At 39.3% G+C, this 24,090-nt stretch overlaps 1 protein-coding gene across 2 annotated transcripts in view; it reads left to right on the top strand.

The window, feature by feature from the left end:
• Window positions 1-24,090, top strand: part of Gmds (GDP-mannose 4,6-dehydratase) — a 557,612-nt gene that overhangs the window by 430,303 nt on the left and 103,219 nt on the right. For both annotated transcript variants that reach the window (XM_042278318.2, XM_076573125.1), the window contains exon 8: window positions 6,621-6,739. In XM_042278318.2, coding sequence (XP_042134252.1) covers window positions 6,621-6,739 — 119 coding nt within the window. The remainder of the gene's footprint in view (window positions 1-6,620; window positions 6,740-24,090) is intronic.

Below are 24,090 nucleotides of genomic sequence, written 5' to 3'. Positions count from 1 at the left end.
ATTCTCTCATTTAAACATTCTCAAATGAAGAACAACAAAAGCTGTGTAAGAAACAGTAAGCCAGCTTTGTTTTAACAGTGAAATTGGCCATAACTTGAATTACAAGGTGCTATTGAATGTGGAGCAGATGCCATCAAATTTAGTGGGAAACACATACACACATACACACACACAAATACACACACGGAGTCTGTCCACTAAGTGCTGTTACCTGAGAACAAACATTTGCATATAAGCAAATATATACCATATTTATCATTCTGGGTCTGGGTTACCTTACTCTGGATGATTTTTTTTTTAGTTTCATTCATTTGCCTATAAATTTCATGATGTCATTTTTTAACAGCTGAGTAATACTCCATTGTGTAAATGTACTACATTTTCTTTAACCATTCTTATGTTGAGAGACAACTAGGTTGTTTCCAACTTCTGGCTCTTATGAATAGAGCAGCAATGAACATGGTTGAGCAAGTGTCCTTGTGGAACAGTGAAGTGCTCTTTGGGTATATGCACAAGAGTGGTGTACCTGGATCTCGAGTAGATTAAGTCCCATCTTTCCAAGGAACTGCCATATTGATTTCCACAGTGGCTGTGCAAGTTTGCACTCCCACTAGTGATGGAGGAGTGTTTCCCTTGCTCCACATCCTCAACAGGATAAGCTGTCACTTGTGTTACTGATCTTAGCCATTCTGACAGATGTAAGATGAAATCTAAAAGTAGTATTGATTTGCAATCCCATGATGACTAAAGATATTAGACATTTCTTAAAGTGTTCTCAGCCATTTGAGTTTCATCTGTTGAGAGTTTTCTATTTAGGTCTGTATCCCCATTTTAAAAAAAATTGGATTATTTGAGGTATTTGATATCTAATTTCTTGAGTTTTTTTATATTTTATAAATCTTTATTGACAAATAATTCACATAATATACAATTTGCCTGTTTGCACAATTTGATAGACTTTAGTCCAGCATCCTCATAGGGCCATGACACCATCACCACTTTCTATTTTAGAACATCTCTGTCTACAATTTCATGTATACATATAATGTATGGTGGTTACATTCCACCTTATTTTTTTAATGAACCTAATATTTGCAATTGTAACTGTTTTTAAGTTCACAATTCAGTGGCATGAATTACATTCAAGATATTAATTATACTCATGATATTCATTAATTACACTCATGATATTAATTATATTTGTGGCATTCATTGATTACATTCACAGTATTCATTAAATAACTATATTTATGATATTCACTAGTTACATTAATTGTATTGATTTTTTACATTCATGATATTATGTCCTGATACAACTGTTTGTTTGTGGGGCTTTTCCCTCACACAAAACAGAAACTCTGTATTTAGGAAATCATTGCTCTCTATTCCTTTCTTCTCCATCTTGAGATAATGTCTAATCTTTCTGTCTCTATGGATTCGTATATTCTATATATTTTATTTTTAATTATAATCTGTTTTTATGTTCAAGCTATCTGTATTATTTCTCCTGCAGTTGTGCATAAAATGTTTTTACATTTAAAAAAGGGCAAATACTATAGAATTGTATTACATGAAATATATTGAATTTCTTGAGTTCTTTATATATTTTGGCTATTAATCTTCTTTTGGATATGGAGTTGGTAAAAATCGTTCCCACTCTGTCAGCTGCCACTGAATAACAGTATGCTTTGCCTTACAGAGATGTTTCAATTCATGAGGTTCCATTTATTAATTGTTGATCTTAAGAATTTCTTATCTATTAGTTCTTCCTGCTCAGTAACTGTATCTTTAAAATACATCTTTATCTCTAAAGAACCTTCACTCAATGGCATCTGTATACATGTCACTGGTTTTGCCCATGAATAAATTAAGAGGGCCATCATGTGAGTGTAGCTAGAGTTTTCCTGCCTTGCCCACGGTCAGGAAAAATTTCTGTCACCCGCCAGTCCCACAGCCGCTCAGACCCAACCAAGTAAACACAGAGACTTATATTGCTTACAAACTGTATGGCCGTGGCAGGCTTCTTGCTAATTGTTCTTATATCTTAAATTAATCCATTTCCATAAATCTATACCCTGCCAGATGGCTTGTGGCTTACCGGCATCTTCGCATGCTGCTTGTCATGGCTGCGGCTGGCAGTGACTCCTTCCGCCTTCCTGTTCTCTCAATTCTCCTCTCTGTTAGTCCCGCCTATACTTCCTACCTGGCCACTGGCCAATCAGTGCAATTTATTGACCAATCAGAGCAATTTGACATACAGACCATCCCACTGCATTTCAGGCTTTATTTTTATACTTCATCCTTTTTTTAACATAGTTTTATTTGTCTTAATTGGGTTATTGGACTGTTTTTCTCAGAAATGTCAAAGAGCTAGGCAGTGGCACATGCCTGCAATTTCACAACACTTGAGAGGCAGAAGCAAGAAGGATCAGGAGTTCATGGCCAGTTTCAGCTACATAGTAAGTTTGAGGCCGGCTTGAACTTCATGAGAGCCTATCTTAATGCAAAACAAACAAAATCATAGTAGACAGACCTTCCTGAGCTAATCCTGAGACTTACCTCTGTGAGTTACACAGAGCCTAAGGCTTGGCCTACCTTAATCCATTGAGGTGCCAACCCAGACTGTGGCTATCAGGCTGTCATGAAGAAAACTTCTACAGAGTAAAGGGTAACTATAAAATAGACATGAGAGGAGTCCCATGTGGCATCCTTCGTTACAAACTTTACTTTTACTTTGTTCAAATTCACCATTTTTGGGGTGGGGGGTGGTTCAAGACAGGATTTCTCTGTGTTGACCTGGCTGTCCTGGAACTCCCTCTGTAGACCAGGCTTGGCCTCAAACTCAAAGATCCACCTGCCTCTGCCCCTTGAGTGGTGAGATTAAAGGCAGGCACCACCACTGCCCAGAAAATTCACCTTTTCTTAATTATTGTTTTACCATAGATTTTTGTTTCCTTGGTTGGTAAATTAGTCAGTTAGTTTGGTTTGATTTTTTTCTTACTGAAGATTAAACCCATGATCCTGTACTTGGTGTTCAAATGCTCTATACCGAGCTATGTCTCCAGCCTGGATTGTTTGTATTAGAATTATTTCCTAGATTTTTCTCCCCTGTATTATGTGCATATATCCATATAATTATTGGTTTTTATGACAATTATCACATAAATACACACATAATAAATTTTAAAAATAGCTCATAGGCATGAAAATGCCCAGCTTAACAAAGCAGCAGTCAAATGCACATAGTTAAACATCACCTTGATTAACCAATCTTGTTATTCATGGTGCCAACTCAGTTAATCAGTGTCCGTGGCTTGGATACTGAACTGGAGATTAATGGCAAAGTGGAAGCAATTGTAGGATCCAGATTTTTAAGACAAACACACATCATACCCCAAAAGGCATGCATGGAATCAGTGTAGTCAGTCGTCTGTGGTGATGTACTTTCAGTGTTCTCCTTCACTGGGCCACTGTGAGCAGCCACTGGAGCTGGCCATTTACTTATCAGGGAAGACTGGCCTCTTACCAGGGCCCCCTGAACCTCTTGTAGTCACATTTATCATTGAAGAGCTGCACAGAAGACTATGAAAGGGTGTTTTTGTCTGAAACTTTCAAATGTAAAGTTTTTTATTTTTCTAAATTATTTTGTAAAATAGATAGGTTAACTATATAGTTGCAAGAAAGCATATTACCATAGCTACACTCCTCTCAACTTGGCTTTCAAATGTCAATTGTACAGCATCAGATTTCCCTTAACCTCATGGGCCTTGAATGCAAACTAAATTGAGATGTGACTTGAAAACTGTATTGTTTTCTTGCCACTGAAGGACATTTTCATAGGGAAGAATCTTACTCTGGTACATCCCTTATGTGATTTGCTTTCCTCCCTGTGCAATGGATAAAAAAACAGGTGTGTGTGTGTGTGTGTGTGTGTGTGTGTGTGTGTGTGTGCGCGCGCGCGCGCGCACATACACACATGCCCATGCATGTGTGCACATGACCATGCATGTATGTGGGGGCTGGTGATCAGGTCAAAAATGAAAGTAAATAAGTATCTGAGGAAGTGACTAAGTCAGTCACATCCTTAAATGGCATCAGAAGAATGTCAGATAACTCCTGCTTTTCTTCTGATTCCATGAGAGACAGAAAAGAACACTGACCTCTAAAACACATAACCTCATAACTGCTTCTGCCTTCAAAAGCCAAAACTAGGTGGTGATTTGCTCATAGCCCATGGCCCATTATGTCATGGGTCGTGTGGTCCCACATGTGAACAGGAAGGTGAGAAGGGGTGAACTCTCGCCTTGGTTGTGCCATCCATCAGAGAACAAATGGAGCAGATCCATGTGTGCAGCTGAATACGGAGGTGAGGGCCATGTCCTCCTCACACAGGGGCCTTTGTCTCCCGGACATGATCTGGCATTAGGAGGGGATGCACTGGGCCTCGACTTTGTAGCAAATTACTAACCCATTATCACACTAGAACATAGGATCGTTTATCTTCTAATCCAGAGTGTCACCTGTTCTTCATTTACCAGTCAATAATCATTAATTATGCTCTGTGGAAATTTAAACAAAGCTCATTCCCTCTGTTAGAAACCAGTAAACTCTTTAGCAATAACAAATAGATCTGGAATTGTATATCCTTTCCCTCTCCATTCCCAGACTAGAGTCTGGCACAGTATGAACTGTAGAGGAAATGCCTAGAAATTGATAGGTCAAAGGCCCCAAATAGTCTGATGGAAAGAAAAGAGCAGACTCTTGCCTCTGACGCCCTTGAAAGCTAGAGGCTCCCACTGGTCTCCATTTCTTCCAGGAACTTACAAGTCCTAAGGACCTGGCCTTGCCTCATGTAGACAGACCTACAGCAACCAGAAGCCACTCTTGTCCTTTTATTTCTACTAAGCTTTTGTTTCCTTTCACATGAAAAAAAAAAGAAAGAAAGAAACCCACAGGAGATTTGAAGAAAAAAAAATCAGCTTAGTGGTCCTGAAATTTATATGAAAATGTTATTTTTAGAATGGAAATCTGAGTGAAACATACTTGATTATATTTACCTTGTTCACACCTAATCCCTTAGACAAATGTTTGAACAAATTCTAGCTAGAAACATAATTTTTCCTAAAACTCTAGAAATAGTTTGACAAAAGCCAAAACCTGTGTGTCTGTGTGTGTGTGTGTGTGTGTGTGTGTGCATGTATGCATATGCATACATATGTGTGCCTTGACATGCTTCAGGCTTTCATCCAATCAAGGGAGGTAAAAGGGTTGCCTTAGTTTGGGAAGGGCACCAAGGGGCAGTTTGGGACCAGGTAGGGCACAGTGCTTTGTGTGGTTGGTTCACATGAGACAACAAGATCTCATCCCAGCAACTAAACTCAGGACCTTGGTCCAGAACATGGGAGCAGAGGTCAACTTCCTGAGACAGATTAAGAGAGATTATACATTCCAGGTTAGGAGGCACATGATCAACCAGAGCCTACAAGGAGCCCCAGGCCTGTAGCTCATATGTGAATACCAGCTACACCCATGTTTTAAAAAAATGTTTTGGTTTTTGTTGTTGTTGTTGTGTTTTGGTGTGTGTGCGTGCGTGCGTGCGTGCGTGCGTGCGTGCGTGCGTGTGTGTGTGTGTGTGTGTGTACATGGGTGCAGGTGCTCATGGAAGATAGGTCAGATCCCTGGAGCACTGGAGCAGGCAGTCGGCACTACCTGATGTGAGTGCTGGGAATCAAATTCCTGTCTGTTTTCTGGGAGAGCAGTGAGTAGTCTGAAACACTGAGTCAATTCTCCAGCCCCATAATCTATATCTCTCAATTTTATTTATTTATTTTATATGTTATTATGTGTATATATGTATATATAAACTATACCTGTATAATTGATATATAATTCTAAACTGTGGAAACAGTAGGCGTACATGATACTGGTAAATGCTTTTCTAAGCAAATAGAGTTGATTGTGACAGTTTCTCCTAGTCTATGGTTCAAAATGCTGCTTCATTTGTGCCAACTTCTCTGACTCTCAGTGTGTAAATTTCTGTCACACTCTGAAGGTTGAACAACCAGTGTTGACAACTTGTTAAAATGCTAGTCGTTTCTATTGTGTGACTCTGTTAACTACGTGTCTTTTTTACTGCTAAGCTTTCCACTTCATTGTTGAGAAATGGGCTTGGTTCTACTTTTGAGGACTTTTAAAAGACTTTTTTCTTGTCTGCCATCTGTGACATGAAGGACAGTTAAACAATGCCTCTGGGATTATTCTCGCATTGATATTCCATACAAAGGTTATTCACTGGATATTGATAAACATTTTCCCCTTAAGTTGTGGTCTGGAGACCTGCTGTGTAGCAGTCTCCTGGTCTGCTGAAGATAAAGATTCCTCAAGTCCATGACTGAGCCAAGTGTTCATACTAAGATGTTCTCCAAATTTTTCTGATGTACATCAAATTATGAGAGCCATCTTCACTAATTAGAATACTGCATTAAGTTCACACTCATTTTCTAACTCTCATACTCATTTTCTAACTCTAACTTCCATATCCAATCATGTGCTTTGATAATATTACATTCCCACAGTGATCACGAAGTAACTCTCACGTGATTTTACTTCTTTCTTTCTAGGCTATGTGGCTGATGTTGCAAAATGATGAGCCAGAGGACTTTGTCATAGCTACTGGGGAAGTTCATAGTGTCCGCGAATTTGTTGAGAAATCGTTCATGCACATCGGAAAAACCATTGTGTAAGTACACCTGCTGGGTGCTTGCTGCTTGCTCACCAGGTATTTGCTGCTCATGCCCTTCCACTTGATTCTGCTTCCCATCTCCCTCTCTCAGTCTCCTGCAAAGCAATATCGGAGATCCTTTGTGAGTCTCACATCCAACTCCAGTTAGCGTGTCAAGTCTTTATCAGCTTCTATACCAGTTTTCTCAGGATTTACTTTTATTTTTTAATTTTTAACATATTTTTAACTTAAAATTTATAGTAAAGTAATTTCTGTGTTGTATAATGAATTTACTACAGCTAACTGTATCCTTTTATGACACCAGAGTGAAAACATTGCTCAATATTTTTCAGTACTTTCATATATACATACATATGTGTATATATGAACACATACACAAAGTGGTTTTTTGACACAATATTTCTCTAGTGTAGCTCTGGCTATCCTGGAACTTTGTCTGTAGACCAGGCTAGCCTCAAACTCAGAGATCCACCTGCCTCCACCCTGAGTGCTGGGATTAAAAGTGTGTGCCACCACCACCCAGCTTATATTTTAAAAAACAGAAACCACAGAAAATTTAGAAAAGAGTTTGTGTGTTATACTTTTCTTTTCCCTGAGCCATTAAGAGTAACTGTGACAATATTTCTGTCATCCTGTACTTGTTTGTATACCCTACAAACAGCAACTTTCTCTTATCTAAATGCAGTAAGCCATCCATCCCTGGAAACAGAAACTGATACATTGCTGCTGTCCAGCCTTCGGATCCCACCTGTGTCCCAGGACAGGTGTCCTCATGCTGTCCTTCATACAAGCTCACCCAGTGCAACATACGCACTACTCATGCTTGTGGCGTCTCACAAAAGTTTATTGGAATATGAAAACAATTGTGATAAATCACTGCAGAGAATTCTTTTTCCAGTTTAATTATAATATCCAGTTTGATGACATTTATTATATTCACAGTGTTATATGACCATCACCACTATTCATTTCCAAACTTTTCCATCACACTAGGCAATAAAAACAGTAACTCCTCCTTTCATTCTCCTACCTGGTCATTTCTACTCTATGAATTTGCTTGTTCTAGGTAGCTCCTGGCAGTGTAATCTTTCACATGTGGGTTTTTTTTTTTTTGTCTATCTCTTTTACTTATCATAATGCTTTAAAAATTCATACATGTGGTAACATTCATTTCTTTTTTTTAAAGACTGATAAGCAGCTGGATGTGGTGATATAACCCTATAATCCCTAAACTCAGGAAGCTGCCAGGAATACTAGGAGTGGAAAGCCAGTCTGAACTACATATCTAACAAGATCATTTTTCTTAAAGACAGAAAGGCTGAATAATTTTTTATTGTGGCTGTATGTCATATTTTATTAATCCATTTCTGTGTTGCTTGGACATCTGAGTTGTTTCTACCTTGTAAACTATTGCCAATAACACTGATATGAATATGAATTCACCAATGCCTACATTGGTCCTGCCTCTGGTTCTTTTGTGTGTTATATTTGAGTGTAGAATTTGTATGTCATATGGTAATTACATTTAATTTCTTAAGGTTCAGATAAACTATTTTCCAAGATTCTTTTTTAAAATAGAAAAAGATTATGATTTCTGGCCATGATGAAATAAAAGAAACTAGACTTAAACTTTTATTTTTATTTATTTATTGGTTTTGTTTGTTTGTTTTTGTTTTTGAGACGGACAGTTTTCTCTTCAGAGCTATATCTGTCCTGGGACCTTCTGTAATGATCAGGATGGCCTTGAACTCACAGAGATTCACCTGCCTCTGCTTCCCAGAGTGTTGAAATTAAAGGTGTGCACCCCCATGCCTGGCTATACTTGACCTTTTAACTTAACTGATAAACTAGATAAAATACATGAAAAAGTTGTTTTAGGCATTGGACAAAGATAATACAGGACTATGGTCCCTAATACAATATCAGGATCGAGTTCTGAATTGCCCTGACCCTTTTCCTGGGATCATAGTGAGCCCCATATATACTGAGAGTCTGAAGGACCTAGTATTTGTGGTCCAGAGCTTTAGAAAGATGGGATTTATTTTTTTAAAAAAAAAAAGCTTCAGAAATCTTGGTAGATTTCTAAATGGTTTTGTTACTGAGTTGATGTACTTTTTAAAGATTATATTTTACTTTTTAATTATGTGTGTGGGTCGGGGGAGTTGTGCATGTGACTACAGATGCTCTCAGAATCCAGAAAAGGTCATTGGATCTTCTGGATCTGGAATTACAGGCAGTTGTGAGCTTCCTGATATGGGTGCTGAGAACCAAACTCAGGTCTTCTACAAGAGCTGAACATGATCTTAGCCACTGAGCCTTCACTCCAGCTCTGGCTTATGAATTCTCAGGTTTGATAGTTGTAGTAGTATCCTCGTTAGTGCCTTGATGCTCGAGTTTTGTTATGGTACCTTCTCAAATAGCAAATATATTTTTGTAGTTTAATTTATCACTTTATGTCATTTACGTTGTGTACATGTTCTTATTGAATGTATAGGTCAATATGGGAAAAAAAGGTGAAGACTTCTTATGCCAGGAAAGGCAAGGATGATTTTTTTTTTTTATGGAGGTTGGAGTGTTATGTCAGTGGTACTGCTTGCCAGCTGTGTATGAGACCTAAGTTTAATCCCAGCACTAAAAGAGAAAACTGTGGTTTTCATAAAATCAGCGGTATGATTTTAAATCTCTGCTCTTTGAATGTGACCACTAACAAAAAATCGAGGTCATAGTCTGGAAGAAAAGGAATATATATATATATATATATATATATATATATATATATATATATAATGTTTTAATACATATATATATAATTTTTAACTTCAATAATTCAACAATAAGAATATAAAGCAAACCCGATATTGTGGTGCACAACTATAGTCCCAAACCTAGAAGTCTGAGGCACAAAGATCTGTTCAAGACCTTGTCTCCAAAGAGAGAGGGAAAATACACTAAAAAATGAGCAGATTTTTGAATGATGCCTCTGCAAGAAAAAAACTGATCAGAGTGATTGGGTATTTGAGCAAAGCACATTGAAATGACAAACTAATACCCAAATTCTCCTTTTAGAATGGCCAGAATACAAAAACTAACCACGCTAAGTGTTGATAAAGATATGAAGTAGTGAAAATAACAATACTGTGCAATCACTTTGAGAAATAGTTTTGATTTCTTATAAAATCTAACTAGTATTTACTATGCCACCAGCAATACTTGATGTTTTTTGGAGAATATTGGAAATATATACATAGCAACTTATAATGAATATGCATAGCAGTGTTATTTCTAATGACACATTATTTCCCCCAATATCTAATCAACCAATATGTAGATAATCAAATGTAACACAATTCAGTGAAGAAAAGCTGTAAATCATTGATATATGTAATAATATCAATGAATCATTAAAAATTTTAATTATGCCTAAATGAAAGAATAAGATACAAGGAGGCATGTACTATATTATTTAAATAATACTAGATTATTAAAATGATGTCCTAAGAGAGATGAATTGGTATGTCGGAAAACCAAGCAGTGTTTGCTCAAGCATGACTACTGGATAAATGGTCATCTCTCACACCAAATGACAGCCTAGGAAACACATGTCTAAAGATGGCGTGAGTGACTGGGAATCTTCTGGGTGTTAAGAATCTTGATTGTGGTGGTAGTTACAGGAGTACATGAATTTTTTCAGAACTCATCAGACTCCATATCTGTTATACATTTTGACCTGTAAATTATAACTCAATCTAATTGATTTTATATAAATAGAAGATAAGAAACTTCTAAGACATCATTGTGGAAATGTTTAAGTTAATTTTTTTGTAACTATTGATAATCATGCTGTGGGAACACAAATCTGATAAAACATGGCTATGGTGACATTCAGTGAAAAAATAAGCCAGGATGCAGGTTTAGGTGTAATTTGTATACCCTTCACATGTGCATATGACAGATCATAAGAAAATGTGTCAGGCTTTGAGGATGGTTTCTATTTGGTGGCACCCTGGGTGGCTTTTAGCTTTCTGCCCTATACTTTTCTTTTTTGACATTTTTTCTTAGATCCATTTCATTTTATGTGTATGGATGTTCTGCCTGTATGTATAGATGTGCACCACAGGTGTGCCTGGTGCCTATAGAGGTCAGAAGACAATGTTAGATTCTCTGGAACTTGGGTTACAGGTGGTTGTGAGCCACCATATAGGTTCTGGGTACTAAACACCCATCTTCTGCAAGAGCATCAAATGCTCTTAACCACTGATCCATCTTTCCCGACTTCCCCCTACCTACCATACATTTCTCTGTTTCCCAAATACTATAACTAACTTGTATGCTGTTGTGGTAAAAAGTCATTTTAAACACCTTTTAATTGAGGACAGGCTTACAAATATATCTCCCACTAAGACATTTTCCTGAAAAATGCAGGAAAACTTCCCTTCTGCTCTGGAAATGACACCTGAATACAGGCATCACTGGTCTTCTGCCTGCAGACTTGTGGGCTCAGTGCTTATCTCTTGACATCACATTGTTTTTCCCAAAATAGGATGCTATTCTAAGGTCTAGTTTATTTAGAAAAAAAAACAACTGTGTGTGGCAAGCCACTCAAGGAGAACTACCAGAACATATTCAAAAGTTAAAGAAGTTTTTATCTTAGTTTTACCCAGTATCTTCTAAGCTTGGTATATATATATATTTACTGTCTTAGATGTAGGACCCAGCACCTTGTATATGCAACAAACACACTCTGCTCCCAAGCCTAGTCTTCAGAGTTATATTAAAACACTACACAAGCAACAGTATCCACTGGGGACTGACCTCCTGTGGGGTCATGTGACTCCTTACCATCCTCCTAGGATGAGCCTTGTCAGTAAAGGCTTCTGTTCGGCAGAGAAAACCAGGTATGGTAGCATAGTCAGCACCAGAAGACTCTACTGGAAATTCCTGGCACTGAATTCCTAGGGATAGATATTTTCTGTCTCATCAATAGAGTTGAGAGTCTAGAAACACATTTCCCCAACATATGTTCTTTAAGCAGGAGAAAAAAAATCCCACATTTGACTTCTTAACCTCACAGGAGGAGTTACTTTGAACACAACTATCCTAAAAACATTGTTTAAAATTAACCACCATATTGTCTGGTGAGATGACCAATAGGCAAATGCACCTGTGGCCAAGCTTGACGACCTTATTTCAGTTCCTGCAGACTCATGTGATAGAAGGAAAAATAACTCCTGAAAACTGTCATCTGACTTCTACATAGGTGCCCCCCCCAAACATACATAATAAAATTTCTGTCAGGTTATGTGTATGTGTATAAAAACTAAATGAACTTTTAGTTTGGACTGCAATCTTATCCCAGTATGTATCTTTTATATGTGTGTAAATATCTAGAATCCCTCCAGAGAAGTGCCCAAAATTCTAGTCTTGGGAGTTTCAAATAAGTGACAGTCGACCTGTAGTTTGCCTAAAATATATGAACTTATATCTCAAGCTCACACAGTAAAGCTATTTATCTACAACTTATTTTTTACTGTGTGTTTTTCCAGTCTCTGTCCTCTGGAACTCCCTGGGCCCCATGCATCAGCATACCAATCCCAGGGAAAGCATAGGCACCTGTTCATAGCTGTATACTGTAGCCATAGCTGGGAACTTCTAAAGAAGCAGCTAGCCTTTCGTGGGAACAGTGTCCATATACTAAAAAAATAAAAATCTAGGAAAAACTAAATAAAGCAAGCTCACTAGGGTCTAAGCAAATCTTAGATGGCTGTTTTGAATGATTTGAGAAACATGCTCTTAAAAAGGACTTCAGGAATGCAGTGTCTCCCTTATCTGTATTATCAATAGCTGAGTTTCGCTAAGTGACAATCAACTACAGTCTGAAGTAGTAAGTGAAAATTTCCAGACAGACAATTCAGAAGTGTAAGTAGCATGATGAAATCTCACTCAGTACATGTCCTGACCAGACATAGATCATCTTTGTCCGGTGTATCTGCACTTTCTGTACTCTCCCATCTAGTCATATAATAGCTACAGCTAGTTATCCGATTAACTGCCATATTCAAGTAACCCCTCTTTTACTTAATAATGGCTCTAAAGTGCAAGAGTGATAATGCTGGCAATTTTATTATAGAATATTATTATATATGTTCTATTTTATTCAATAGTTGTCAGCCTCTTATTACACCTAACAAGCCTTATCAAAACAGTCTTCTGCGTTCAGTGCAGTCCGTGGCTGCAGGCTTCTTAGGCAGTCTTAGAATGTGTCCCCAAAGGTTCGGGAGACTGCTATACATACTTCTTTCTCCAAAGAATACTAAATTTATCTCATGGCCTGATCAGTTGCATTTGAAAGCTCATCCCTATCTGTATATATGTGATGTAAACTAGGGTTAAGTCAGGCATAGTGCCAATTTCCTGGGCTGGAATTCCAGATTAATGACTTTCTAGGACAGCTCTTTTTCTTCCCTGTCTTCGTTTTCCCAACTGTAACACAGAGCTACTAAGAGTCTACCACAGAGATGAGGTAAAGAAGGAACATGTTAATAGCATCTGCCAGTGCTTGACCAAGCTTAAGCATAAGCATCTGCTGTTAATGACTGAAAAGGACAGTTGTGGTCTTGTGATCGTCTGTAGGCAAGTCCCCATAGCCAAAGTATGGGACTGGATCCCAGGCTTTGTCCTGTGGTCCAGGGAGGAAGTCTGTGATGGACAGCTCTGTGGAGAGTCAGTAGTTAGAATGTGAGGGGAACATAACCTTTGCCAGTAGCAGGGTCCTGTTCCTAAAGGAAGACTTCAAGGTATGGGGTAGACAAAGGCTGCATGTACACACAGGTTAGTTCCAAAACTAGGGTACTGTTTGAAAGAGGATCAAAGCTAGGCAAGAAGTTCAGTGCCCTTCCAGTTGAGAGTGGAAAAGCCAGGATCTGACTGTGCAGTTTCTGATTCAAAAGGCACTTCGAGGGGCTTGCACGATAGGTAAGCATTGGTAGGTGTAGCGCTTTTCTAGCATGGAAGGCCCTGGGTTGGATACTTCGCAACACACACACACACACACACACACACACACACACACACACACACACACTCAGGACATATACATACATGCACATGCACTCATACACACACTATGCATGCTCATACACATACATATACATGCATATGCATGCTCACATATACACATACACACATATACCACATTCATGCACATATATACACATATACACCATGCATTCATATACACCTGCATGCACACACACCACACACATGCACACATATACACATGCACATACATAATACATGACATAATCACATACATACATACATACAGTCACACACATGTACATACAGCTACCACAGATGCACCCTGATTTACTTGCACTTTTCATCCTTCCTGGCCACATCCTTTTATAATCTTATAGAGTACTTCTGAGTTTTTCAAAGACTTAGCAATGTTACTGACAGGGCAGTGGTGCTGGACTTATATACCTCTGGGGCAGGGAGCCCCAGCTGAATACAGAGAGAACAAAGAAGCTATACTTGCTTTGGAGGCTTTCAAGAGCCTGAATTATGAATAAATAAAGTAAGACCTAAAAGGGTTTGTGAAGGGCAGTTTTCCCTGAGTAGTTTAATCTTAAGGTTTTTTTTTTTTTTTTACTAGAAGCAAATCCCCTAACCCTCAACACCTTTCCCAAGTTGCTCAGCTCCTCCCTGCCCTCTTGGGTCTGTGGCTGGAAGGAGTTGATCAGCATCTGTCTCATAGCCTCCATGCTCACAGCAGCTGCCATGGTAGTCATTCTGTCAATATTTAATTGAGCACAAATGAATGTTCCCCAAAGCCAGCCTGGGCCAGAAGTCCTTCCAGCATTGCCCATCATTACTCTAATTTCTCTAGGTTCATGGTTAGCATGATTCACTCTGGCATGGTGGTAAGATTATAGGAGGACACCATGCTACCTCCCTAGGAGCTCTGCAAGCTGCCCTATTAAGAAGGGTAGATAAGAATTTGAGTTCGATTCCAGGCATGGATAAGGAGGGATAGGATTGACTCAAAAGACAGAATCAACAGAATTTGATGAGACACAGGATAATAACCAAAGGTTCTAGTCTCTTCAGTGCTGCCATTAACAGGAAAGCCTTTATCTTCATGGATTTTGCTTTCTGAGCCTCCTGTGCTTGTGGGCAGCTGTTCTCTTAGAGTCTAGACTCTTTCTGCAACCTCATCAGACAGGACTCCTCCTTATCAGTTGCACCAATCAATATCTGCAACATTCTTACTTGAACTGTTTTAAGATCTGTTGTCCCTTCCCAGTCACTCTACTGTTTTTGAAAATAGTTACAGTAATGTTCACTGAAAGGCTTCACTGTTATGTGAATCTGTATTAATTACTTATTTGGTTGCTCTAACAAATTACCTGACAGGAATAAAGAGAGAAGGATTTGTTTGGGTTTGTAGTTTCAAAGGGTTCAGGCCATGCACACATGCGCCTATGTGCTTGGTCAGAACATCATAATAGATGGAGCATGTGCCAGAAGAGACTTATTCATTTAATGGTGAACCAGAGAGCAGAGAACAGAGCAGGAGGTGATCAGGGATAATATTCCAACCCAGAACCTACCACCAGTAACCTACTCCCTCCATGTAGACCCAACCTCCCTAAATTTCCTGAACCTCCCAAGGTGGGTATTTCTGACTCAAACCATACCCCATCTGTAACACGAATCTTAAAAGGTCTTACTAATAAAATACTCAGGAGCCAGATATTGGGGTGAACACTGAAAGATCAGAGAAACAGAACCAGTCACAGCTAACCTTATTTCTCCAATTCCTCGACTGATCTCACTTCCTCAAACTGGAAGCCTCTGTGTCCTCATCCAAATGGATCTCAGCTGAATTGCTACTCAAAAGCCTAAAAGCTTAACAGCTCCTAGTTCCTGGTCCTCATGCTTTATATACCTTTCTGCCTCCTGCCATCACTTCCTGGGATTAAAGGTGTGTGTCACCATGCCTGGTTGTTTCCAGTGTGGCTTTGAACTCACAGAGATCCAGATGGATCTCTGCCTCTGGAATGCTAGGATTCAAGGCGTGTGTGCTACCATTGCCTAACCTCTATGTTTAATATTGTGGTTGTTCTGTTCTCTGACCCCCAGATTAGTTTATTAGGGTGCACTATATTGGGGAACACAATATCACCGCATTTCCCCTTTTTTGTCTAAAATAATAAAAGCTTATAACTAACACAAAAATACTATATCCAAAAGTATATATAATATATACAGTCAAGAATTACATTAACAATGTCTAATCCATTAACATTTGACAGATTCAGACAAAAAACTCCATTATATACATTAACAATGTCTAGTCCATTAACATTTGACAAATTCAGATAAAAAATTTTCATTACTTCTCCTATTTAAAACAAGTAGTTCCTTTTTAAAATAGATTCAATAATCTACCTTTTATCTTATATCCATACCCATCCATACATTTAGAATCACATACGTATTTCCATATTTCTATTTGAGTAATTTTTGTTTGAACTTACCAGAAAACAGGTAATTAATTTGAGTTTGATACTAGAATGTATCCTGGTAAAATTTATGATTCTGATAATTTCATGTAGATGTTTGTACTGGGAACCTTATGGAAGCACCAGCCTTCTAGGAGTATTGCAGGGGGCGGAGAAGGGTGTATGATAGGAGCTCTGTTTACTGTTGTTTCTTATTATCCTGTCAATCTGTTACTAAGTAATGGGGAAAGGAAACATTTTGCTCCTGTGACTGAGATGATAGGATAAAAAGCAAATACTTGACTGATTTTCTGTTGTTAATTTTTTTGTTCTTAGAAAAAAAATGTAAGGATATCCTGTAGCATGTGAAAACCAAGGTCTGCTGATGCCGTATAGATGTTGTGCTCAATGTAGATTGCCAGTTTAAAAAAAAAGAACAAAATCATCATACATTAAAAAAGAAATCTATTTCTCAGACTCTTCTAAGATAGGAAGTTGTGTTGTGTGCTTGTACATGCAAGGCCATATTCCCTGTGGACAGAACTTCTAGACACTGGCCTGTAGAGGAGGATACTGTGGGTATTTAAGGAGGCAAATCAAAGCTTGAAGGTTCCAGGTACAAGTCTAGAGCTCCTGTGTCCCGTTGGCTACCATGAGGCTTTCCTCAAGTTTACTGAGCCTGTAACTGTTCTCTTGCACTTTAAGAACAAAGCCTGTGTTGACTCCCCAAGGGAGGCCTTACTCTCTGTGAGGAGGGGATGGGGGTGGGATGGGTGTGGGGGAGAGCAAGAGAAGGCGAAGGAGGGGGAACAGAGGTTGGTATGTAAAAGGAAAGAAAAAATTTTATATAAAAAAAGAACACATCCTTTTAACTATTAGTTACTGGTGAGCAGTACTCTTGCACCCCAGGCTTTCAAGGGCTCTACCTAGGGCAGTCAAAAAGAAAATCACCGTGGCTATGCATTTCCCTGGGTACCTTCAATGGTGGCTTTTAGGCCATCCAGTTTAGAGCTCTCTGGGAGCTTAGATCCTTCCTCAACAGCTTGCTAGCTCTTTGCTCTGTACTGTCTAATTGTAGAGTGTGGGACTGTGACAGAAATGCAGTTGACCTCATTCATCATTGCTCAGAAACTGCTGTTAGAACTAGAACCTATCTTATGGAGAACTGCCAACTCTGAGGATTCTGAAGTTCTCTACAGAGACTCGAGACTTCAAACGTGTCTGCTCTATTAAGCTTTCATGTAAGCCCCAAGTTGTTATTGAAAGCAGTTCCCATCCCTCCCCTTCAACTTCCTCTCTCTTCTTTAACTTCTCCCCTGCTGTCCTGTCTCCTCCTTCTGGAGTCTAGGTCCTCCTGTTGTTTATTTCTATAAATCGCTAAGTTCCTTGGAGTTTTATCCCATTAAAATGTGGTCACTGGTGTATCTAAGGTCTGGTTTGAGCCTTAGGTGATGGGTGCACTACTTAGGCAACTCTAATTCTAGTCCCTGTTCTGTTGCTTCTGTTCATTAGGTAGAAGGTCAGTTCTGGATGAATCTAGCAGGTCCAGAAGTAACTGACTCCCTAACTCTCAGTACCTACCTACCACATGGTGATAACTCAGTGCCTATATCCTTACCCTCCTCATTTTCTCTCAGAGCCATGTTCCTCAAGGAGAATCTGATTTTTTTTGTCCCTGATAAGAGTATACTCTAACTGGGTGACAGTTAATAGGAACACATAGTTTATAAATGTGAACATATTGATGTGGCCTTATGTAAAAATGCCCTACATCAATCCTGAAGTCAGGGCAACATGATCAAGATGAGAGGGATCTATGCAGAATGATAGAATGAACCCAACCCTTGCCCAAATGGGAGATGTGGATGGTAGTTGAGATGAGGGAAAGCAGCCCAGGTGGGTGGGTCACATGAGAAATGCATGATAACATATGCCAGTGAACTATGTGTTTGCCAGGCAAGCTGGTAAGCTGGGTGGACCAGCTTGACCACATGGGCATACAAAGAGCTACCCATCCCTACAGTCCCCTCTCTCTTCCCAGCTACTACCCACACATCTCTTGGCTCTTAGCTCAGACGTCTTCCTTTGCCAACACTCTTACCTCAGCCAGCTCTGCCAGGGGCCTTTCCTGGGTCTTGACAGTGTCCTGTCTGTCTCCTGCCATCATTCACTGAGGAGATTTGTGACAGTAAACTCTAAGCTCCTGAAAGACAGGTCCCAGGTCTAGTACCTGGCTTAGCAAAGTGACTGGGGCACAGATTTATAGAGGCAGGAGGAGGGAGGACAGACAGACTTAGAGGGTTGTATGCATAGAAGTCACTAAAGGCCAGTGCTGTGGCTGAGAGCATTCCTTCTCCCAGTCCTGTAGTAAGATGGACATTTTTCTTTTTCTTATAAAGCATAATAGTTCTCCTTATACCCTTTTTTGGTGGGTAGTAATACCCCCCCCCAAATAAAAGATAGTAAGTAAAAGTGAAGCAAAGAGCCAGAGCTTGTTCATCAGTCCTTCAGTGCTGAAGCACTCAGAATTCTCTCTCTCACTGCCAGTTTAAGCTGAGGAGAATCATCCCTGGTCTCAAGTTCTTTTCATCTCTTGCCTTTCCTTTCTGTGGGCACTCACCTTTCTGCATATACCAGGACACTGGGCCTGCACTCCTCTAACCCCTACTGCCCTTCCTTCACTTCCCCTCTACCTTGATAATAGGTAGTCTAAAATTCCTCTTCCACTTCCTTTCAAAACCTCAGCATACTATGCCAACAGCTTTTCTACCAGTCCCACATTCTCTTGCATATTTGGCCATTGGCAGTTAACACTGCTGACCACCCACTAGCAGATGCCTTTCACTGCTAGTTTCTGAGGCCACACTCAACCATAGGCCTGCCTCCTCCAGGCAGCTCCTCCCCAGGCTTCTCACAAACTCAGCTGACCACCTACAGGACATTTCTTAGGTACTACAGCTGCCAGCATGTTGATGTTTCCAAAGGCATTAGCCTTCCTTGTGTCAGAGGCAAAGTTACAGGAGACCTAGGAAGAAGTCACATTTGTAAGGAAGGCATGGAACAGAAAGCCTGTGCCTGGAGCAAAGTTCTGGCTAGGCCAGGATGAAGCTCATCGTAGATCATTCTATAATGTCTTCATCTGCCATGCAAAGGGGCTGCCAGGAAGAGCTGACCTATCATGGCCCAAGACTTGTCAAGATCATTATTTGTTTATGGTTTTCTTACTTCAACTTACCAATTGTTTGTTGTTTTTTGTTTGTTTGTTTGCTTTGTTTTTAATCACATAACTTAATCTCCATTCTTTCTACAGCAATTGTCACAATCAATATCATTCTCTCTCTTTCTATCTCCATCTGCCCAACCAGCCCCATGTGTTATGTTGCTGGGGAACTCTTTCAGTCTTTCTGCTGGAAATGTGTCTTGTTCTGCTTTGGTAAATTGTCTTGATTTATTGCAAGGTAATTATTTACTTCATTTACTATTTTTCTTTGTATATTAAAATCCTATTGTGCCTTTTCACTCTTTCAGCTGGTTATCATGGCCTTTATATCTATGCTTTTAAATGACTTGTGATTCTGGGTCTTGATTTTTTCCCTTCTAGGCATTATCTGTTGTCTATTCTTGTCCAATGTGATAGCATTGTTCTCTTTTCCTACACATGCTGCAAACTCCCATTTTTGTACTACTCTATTATTATATTTTCATTTTTATTAGCTCAATATTCTGTGTTTTCATGACTGAAACTTCCAGAAAACTTTGACCACTTTTACTTTTATGAACAATTATTATTTGTTTACCATACCGCTCTTAGATGTATTTTGTCTTTTTTGGTTCATTTTCTATGTGTTTATCATTCACTTCACCCTAAACATTTCCCTAGCTTTCTAAATCACCTAACAAGGTTTTCGGATCACCCATATTAGACTGTTTGTCATGTTTTCCTCAAGTGCAAAACCTTCTGGTTTGACTCAGTCTAGACTGTCAGAAGTATTGTTATCCATAATCTTTCTTCACACCCATCTAAAGGACTCACATGTTTTCTCTTAAGTTGGAACCTCTGTTTGCTGACACCATTTTCAAAACTCTGGTGTATCTCAAAATATCCTTTAGTCTGTCCTCAGAATTATCATGTGCCCATTCATGTTTCCGGAGTAGAAATACTGTTGTTTCAGAACTTGGAAAGCACTCCCCCATTGCTTTTGTGTATGCAGTGTTAAGCTGAGCCTCCAGGAGCCATCTGACTCCCAGCTTTGTCTCGTCGTGTGGAAAGGTGGTTGTAGTCTTCCCTTGGTCTCAGTGCTCTGAAACTCCATGGAAGGTGGGTCTACACCACCTATGGTGTGAGCCACCTTTTGTCTACAAATGCATGTGCTTCTGCTCTGGTTCATTTTCTTGATTTAGCTTAAGATAATTCACTTTACTCTGTTTTTCTGATTTTTCTTCCTAGACATCCTATTATACTGGGCTCCTGAGTGGTCTTCAAATTCTCCTTACTTCCTTCTTCCTTAAGATAATTTGCCATGCTCTATTTCTTATGTACTGTCTTTCTGACAATCTATTATACTGGCTCCTGTGCACTCTAGAATTTTTTTGACTCCTTCTGCCTTTTCACGTCTATATCTTTTTGTACTATTTTCTGGGAAATCTCTTCAAATTTATCTTCAACATCTTTTCAATTTTGAGTTCCTGTGTTTCTTATTCAAGTTCTAAAATCTATTATGTTTCAGGTTGTCCTTTTTAAAATTACTTTATTTATGTATTTTTATCTTACATGCACATTTATCTGTGTGAGGGTGTCAGATCCCATGGAACAGGAGTTGCAGACAGTTATGAGCTGCCATGTGGGTGCTGGGAATTGAACCAGGGTCCTCTGGAAGAGCAGACAGTGCTCTTAACCACTGAGCCATCTTGACAGCCCTCAAGTTGTCCTTTTTTAAAATATAGTAGTTTATGATATATCTTATCTTTGCTATATCTCTGAGAATATGGATGGTAGTATATGTGAAAGTTTTGTTTTGTTTTTCACATCTACTTGTTCTATTTCCTCAAAAGTTTGTTTTTGGTTTTCTTTGTTTTTTTTTTTTTATTTGTTGTTGTTGTTGTTTGGCCTTTCTCATATATGGCTTTTCTCACTTATCTGGTCTGATAATCCTTGGTTTTCTGGTTATGTTTGAAAATTGGGGCCTACGAAGCTAATTGGGAGCTTTGACGACATATTTAGAACTTACCCGTAGTTGTCTGTGTCACTATGAGGTTACCTGACAGGACCATTTAGGTATAAACTCTCTGATGTCCAGGGGACACCTCCCAGTCTACCCTTTGAAAGGAAGTAGACCTGACTGCCACCTGCTGGAACATGGACAGGAATCTCAGCCCTCAGCATTCACTGAATTTTCTCAGTTTTCAGAGTCTGGACCTACCCTTCCCTGAACCTGTGACCTTCAGTCCTTCTTCACCAGTCTGGGTGAGGCAGTTGCCCACTGAGGAAGAAAGGGGGGATGAGGAGCCAGCTCTGCTTCCTAAGCATGCTGGGGTTCATTTGCAGCTCTCCCATTGTGGCTTCTACTGAATCTTCTAACAGTCATCCATTTGTCTTCTAGCTTCCAAAACTGGATTCTTCTAGTATCTTCCCTTATGAATTTACTGATTTTTGAAAGGAACCTGTGGGATGAACAGACCATCATCCCTCTTCAGATTCTGGAAAGTCTTCCAGGATCCTTCTGTGTCGTTTCCTAAACTAAGCACTGCTTCCTCCTTCTCTAGCCACATGAAACAGCCTGTCTGGGAGCTAAATATTGAGTTCCTGGGACTTTTCAGTCACTAAGAGAAGTGTTGCCTTTCCAGTCAACAGATGCAGTAGTCCTAAAACTGATTTCTTGGCTGGGCAGTGGTGGTGCACGCCTTTAATCCCAGCACTCGGGAGGCAGAGGCAGGCGGATCTCTGTGAGTTCAAGGCCAGCCTGGTATCCAAAGCGAGTTCCAGGAAAGGCGCAAAGCTACACAGAGAAACCCTGTCTCAAAAAAACAAAAAAAAAAAAAAAAAAAATTTCTTTGCTCTTGTTACCTCAACAGGACTCCTGGTTAAATAGATTTCTTTTCTTGTTGTGCTGAGGATGGAACCCAGGACCTTGAACATGAAATGCAAGTGCTATACCCCTGGGCTACAAGAAATCCTTAGCCCCATATGTTAGTAGTTTTTTATGTTTATTTTTAGCATCTATTATACATAGTTATATACTGATGGGTGTCATTGTGACATTTTTATACACAGGTATAGTGTGTTGTTTTGTTTTGTTTTTTACCATATTCACCCCCATTACCTTTGGTTGTTCTCCTGACAGTCTTGCTGACCCCCTTCCTCTTCTTATCTAGTCTCTCCTTCTGGTTTTGTGTGTGTGTGTGTATGTGTGTGTGTGTGTGTGTGTGTGTGTGTGTGTGAGAGAGAGAGAGAGAGAGAGAGAGAGAGAGAGAGAGAGAGAGAGAGAGAATGGTTTTCATTAGAGCTGCTTACAGGAACATGGGTATGGATTTATTTACAGGAAAATGGGTACCTTTCCAGTGTTTTACCACAGAAGAAAATAAATTTTAATAGAACCTCATCTTCTTCATTGGAGTAGTTTAGTTACTCTTCTTGCTTTCTGTTTTGTTTTGTTTTTCCAATGCTTTTTAGGAACTGACAATTTAGTTTTAAAATTGAATTATACAGGATCCCTACCTAAGGAGCTGCCAATCTAAATTAGTGGGTAGTAATTCCTGTTAATTACCTGAATCTTCTACTCCCTGTCCAGACATGGTCATTTCGTTGACACTGAAGTTCTGCTTTGAGTTACAGCCTCGCTTGTTAGGACAAGTTAGCTATTACTGTTCATGTGTTAACACAAGTGTTTCTTGTATTGTAACTGAATGAAACTTCTGCTTACTGCCCTCATGAAGATCTAGTGCAAGTGAGAAGGTGGTTTCTTTGAACTCATTCTGCTGTGACCCATTTCATGGTCTCTATTTGATTTTTCAGTATGGCTGAATCAATTATGAAGGGCAAGACTGTTTTGACTGTAGTCAACAGTTGGAAGCCCAGCCTACAGTATTCAGACAGCTACAAGAAAGGCTTGTTGGGTTCTTGGATCCAAAAGTGTCAAAGTCACATTAACCCTAAGTCTGTCTATAGACTTCCACTTAATAAGCTCCTAGGAAGAGGACTACCTTTCCTTGAACCTTACCCCTTTGGACTAGTGTTACAAATCTCTGCTTCCCGAGTGATAGGATTAATGATGTATGCCACCACTACCTGACCTGTATGTCTAATCTAGTGGCTGGCTGTGTCTTCTGATCCTCAGACAACTTTATTAGGGTACACAATATATCACCACATATGGGTTTTTACAGATTCAAAGCGTGGTTTAGGAGAAAAGATGGTGATGTGGAAGAAACAGGGTCAGGAGGAGTATACATATTAAGTCAGTTTGCTTGTTATAGATTAAATGCTTAGCTACAAATAGGGAAAATGTCATGTTTATTGTTTCTGTTTGTGCTTTGGCTCAGCTGGAGATGCTTTCCTGGAAGAATCTGTCTGTTAGAACTGTGTCTCTTTGTACAGTATGAAATGTGGACAAAAGTTTAGTTAGAAAATGCCTAGTAAGTAGAACATGTTCTTTTGTTTACTGAAAGCCTAAGCAATGAGAAGATTCTACTAAAATAATCAACTTTGGAGTTAAATTCTGATTCCCCAAAATTATGACAACTAATATCCTCTTTTGTAGTAGATATTAGTCAAAATGTGAGGTCTATTCAAGAGAGATAGTGAGGTTTGTCAGTATACTTCAGACCATCTCACCGTAAGATACC

The sequence above is a fragment of the Peromyscus maniculatus genome, chromosome 5 (genome assembly GCF_049852395.1).
Source record: "Peromyscus maniculatus bairdii isolate BWxNUB_F1_BW_parent chromosome 5, HU_Pman_BW_mat_3.1, whole genome shotgun sequence".
NCBI lineage: Eukaryota > Metazoa > Chordata > Mammalia > Rodentia > Cricetidae > Peromyscus > Peromyscus maniculatus.
This window is presented reverse-complemented; position numbering and strand designations above follow the sequence as displayed.